The 2,572-nt window shown below is 46.2% G+C and overlaps 1 protein-coding gene across 1 annotated transcript in view; it reads right to left on the reverse strand.

Moving 5' to 3' along the window:
* col12a1b (collagen, type XII, alpha 1b) overlaps nt 1-2,572 on the reverse strand; it is a 144,018-nt gene that overhangs the window by 73,094 nt on the left and 68,352 nt on the right. Inside the window, exons 22-23 of the mRNA XM_015039518.1 lie at nt 1,546-1,675; nt 92-228 (exon numbers count right to left, since the gene is read on the reverse strand). Coding sequence (XP_014895004.1) covers nt 92-228; nt 1,546-1,675 — 267 coding nt within the window. The remainder of the gene's footprint in view (nt 1-91; nt 229-1,545; nt 1,676-2,572) is intronic.

Consider the following 2,572-nt stretch of genomic DNA (forward strand, 5'->3'; position numbering starts at 1 on the left):
TGGTACTTCCTGTTCCCTATAGGGTACTTCCTGTTCCCTATAGGGTACTTCCTGTTCGCTAAATGGTGCTTCCTGTAACTTCCTGGTTTACCTCCTTCAGCTCTCCCCCGTCAGGTTTGTAGGTGATCATGTATCTGTGGACGGCTCCAGGAGCCGCGTCCCAGTTCAGCATCATGCTGCTGTGGGTGACGTCGCTGATCCTCAGCTCTCCAGCAGGGGACAGGGGTACTGAGGGAGGACAAAGACCTGTTAGAGCCAGAACCAGAGCCGGAACCGACCACCAGGTCAGTCCGGCTCACTGGATCCAGTCAGACCGCTGAACTGCTTAGGCAGAAAACCCAGAAACTGGGAGCTTCCTCTGGTCCAACAAGGGTTAAAGGTCAAACGACTTTTTGTTTTTTTTGTTTTTTGGTAATTTAACCAGTCATAAGAAAAGCAGTGAAGTTTATTATTCAAATGTATGTTTTCACCTTGGGATTCACTCATTAACAAATGTCACAGATCAAACTAAATATTTAATTAAATATCTAAAGGGCCGAATATTTAGTTTGAAGTAAAAATTTTGTTTCCAAGCTAACTAGTTAGCAAACTAAATATTTTATTTTGAGATAAATATATAACTTATCTAAATTTTTAGTTAGCAGGCTAAACATTTAGCTTAAACTGGTGACGCTCCGATCGGGTTCTTTGCTGCCGATTCCGATCACAGATCTCTGCCGATCACCTGGATTGGCTGTTAATGTTTCGCTTTAGGCATAAATGATTCTGTTATCTGGCAAAATGGACAAATGATCTGGCAATAAATTCACCAAATTTAGACCGTTTAGACATATTTCAATACACGTCTAGAATCTGTTTTCAGCTCCTGCTGTGAGAGCTCACCGTCTGGAGGCTGAGCCCGTCTGGGAAATATTACCACCAGTAGCGACGGTCCGACAGCAGAACCAGAACCAGAACCGGCGTCTCACTCCGCAGCTCCAAGACTTGAATTATTGTTGGGGATATTTGTTTAGCTTTCTGACCGTGATGCTAATCCGGTGAGTGTTGGTAGCTGCGCTGCTCTACCTGCTGATGGGTCCGGATGTCTTTGGTTCCTGCACTGATGCAGCCAAATCAGTCAAGTTCTTGTTTTTAATGTCATATTAGATTCGTGGTGTTGGTGCGTTGTGTCGTGCTTCACCCTGAGGTAATTCTCCACCGCAACTCGCAAACGTCCCCAATCAGTTAAAGTTCCTCACTACAGGAGAGCAGCTGCAGGCTGAGAAGGGAGATGCAGGTGATCAGTTTGGGATCGGCAACAAGAGACAGCGATCGATCACCGATCATACTCTTTCTCACAGAAAACAGCTGATGGAGATCGGCGGCCGACGGATCGGTACACCCCTAGTTAAATGTTTAGTTCTGTCTGTCAGACGCAGGTTGTTCCTGTTAGTTGTTAAGCGGCTGATCTGTGTGTAGCTGCTGGAGATTGAGGCTCTGAACCCATTTCCCCTGGAGGCGGCCATGTTGCTAGCGACCCGGTGATACCGGAGCCGGGTTACGTACAGGTGACCCCGCGGCCCTCCAGGGCCTGGCTGGTGGCCTCGCCGTGCAGAGCAATGAGTGTGACGGCGTACTGCGTGTTGGGGATGAGCTGCAGCAGCTGGGTGTTCGTCACGCCTCCAGCAACACGAACCTGCAGAGACAAACGGAGTGAAGTGAAACCTGGAGGCACTGAGCATGCTCAGAGCGCTGCGCATCACCGTCTGCCGCAGAACCAGGACTCGCCTTTCAATATTCAGCTTAATGTGGCTTAAGACCATCTTTAGATTACTATCAGTTATTTAGAAACTGTGCAGTACTCACTTTTAACCCAGAAAAGGACTTAGATTAGCCACTCTTTAGCTTATTTTTTCAGAAACTGTAGAGTACTCACTATCTAGATGCAGAGACACTTTTGGATCTAGACTACTTTTTAGACTCCTTCTGATCCAGGAAGGGAATTAGAGCAGATGAAACTACAGGAGCACCTAGTTTACATACTTTAGATCAACACTGGATTCTTTTTCTCTTTGTTTCGCTCTTTCTTTGGTTTGTTATTTTGTTTGTATTTCCTTTTAATTCCTGTAAAGCAGGGATTAAACCAACGATGAAATGAAATGTAAACATCGTCCAGATCCAGAAAGATTCAGGATGATTCCAACGAATGATGAAGGAAGTCCAGGCAGGTTTCCAGATCTCGGGTTTCTAGCCAAGCAACCAATGTTGAAGAGATTTACTGAATCAATGTTGTTTTGTGGTTTAAATCTAATGAAATGAAATGTCGACGTCTGATCAACGTCAGCCGGCTTTAGTCATCAAGGTCATCCAGAAGGTCAAGGTCACCTAGAGCTGCTCAGGCACGGCAGCAGCAAAGGAGCGACAGGAAGAATCAGGACGTGGCTGCAGAAGAACAGGAAGCTCCAGGATTTTCAAAATAAAAGCCTGTTAGCCTGCTACATGTTGAACATGGAGTTTCCATGTGGAAACATCTGGAAACGGTTCTGATGGCTGCAGCATAACGCTCAGAGGTTCTGACCCGGCCCGTCAGAAC

Source organism: Poecilia latipinna, unplaced genomic scaffold (assembly GCF_001443285.1).
Source record: "Poecilia latipinna isolate Pla-1442-1.1 unplaced genomic scaffold, P_latipinna-1.0 Scaffold475, whole genome shotgun sequence".
In the NCBI taxonomy this organism is placed as follows: Eukaryota; Metazoa; Chordata; class Actinopteri; order Cyprinodontiformes; family Poeciliidae; genus Poecilia; species Poecilia latipinna.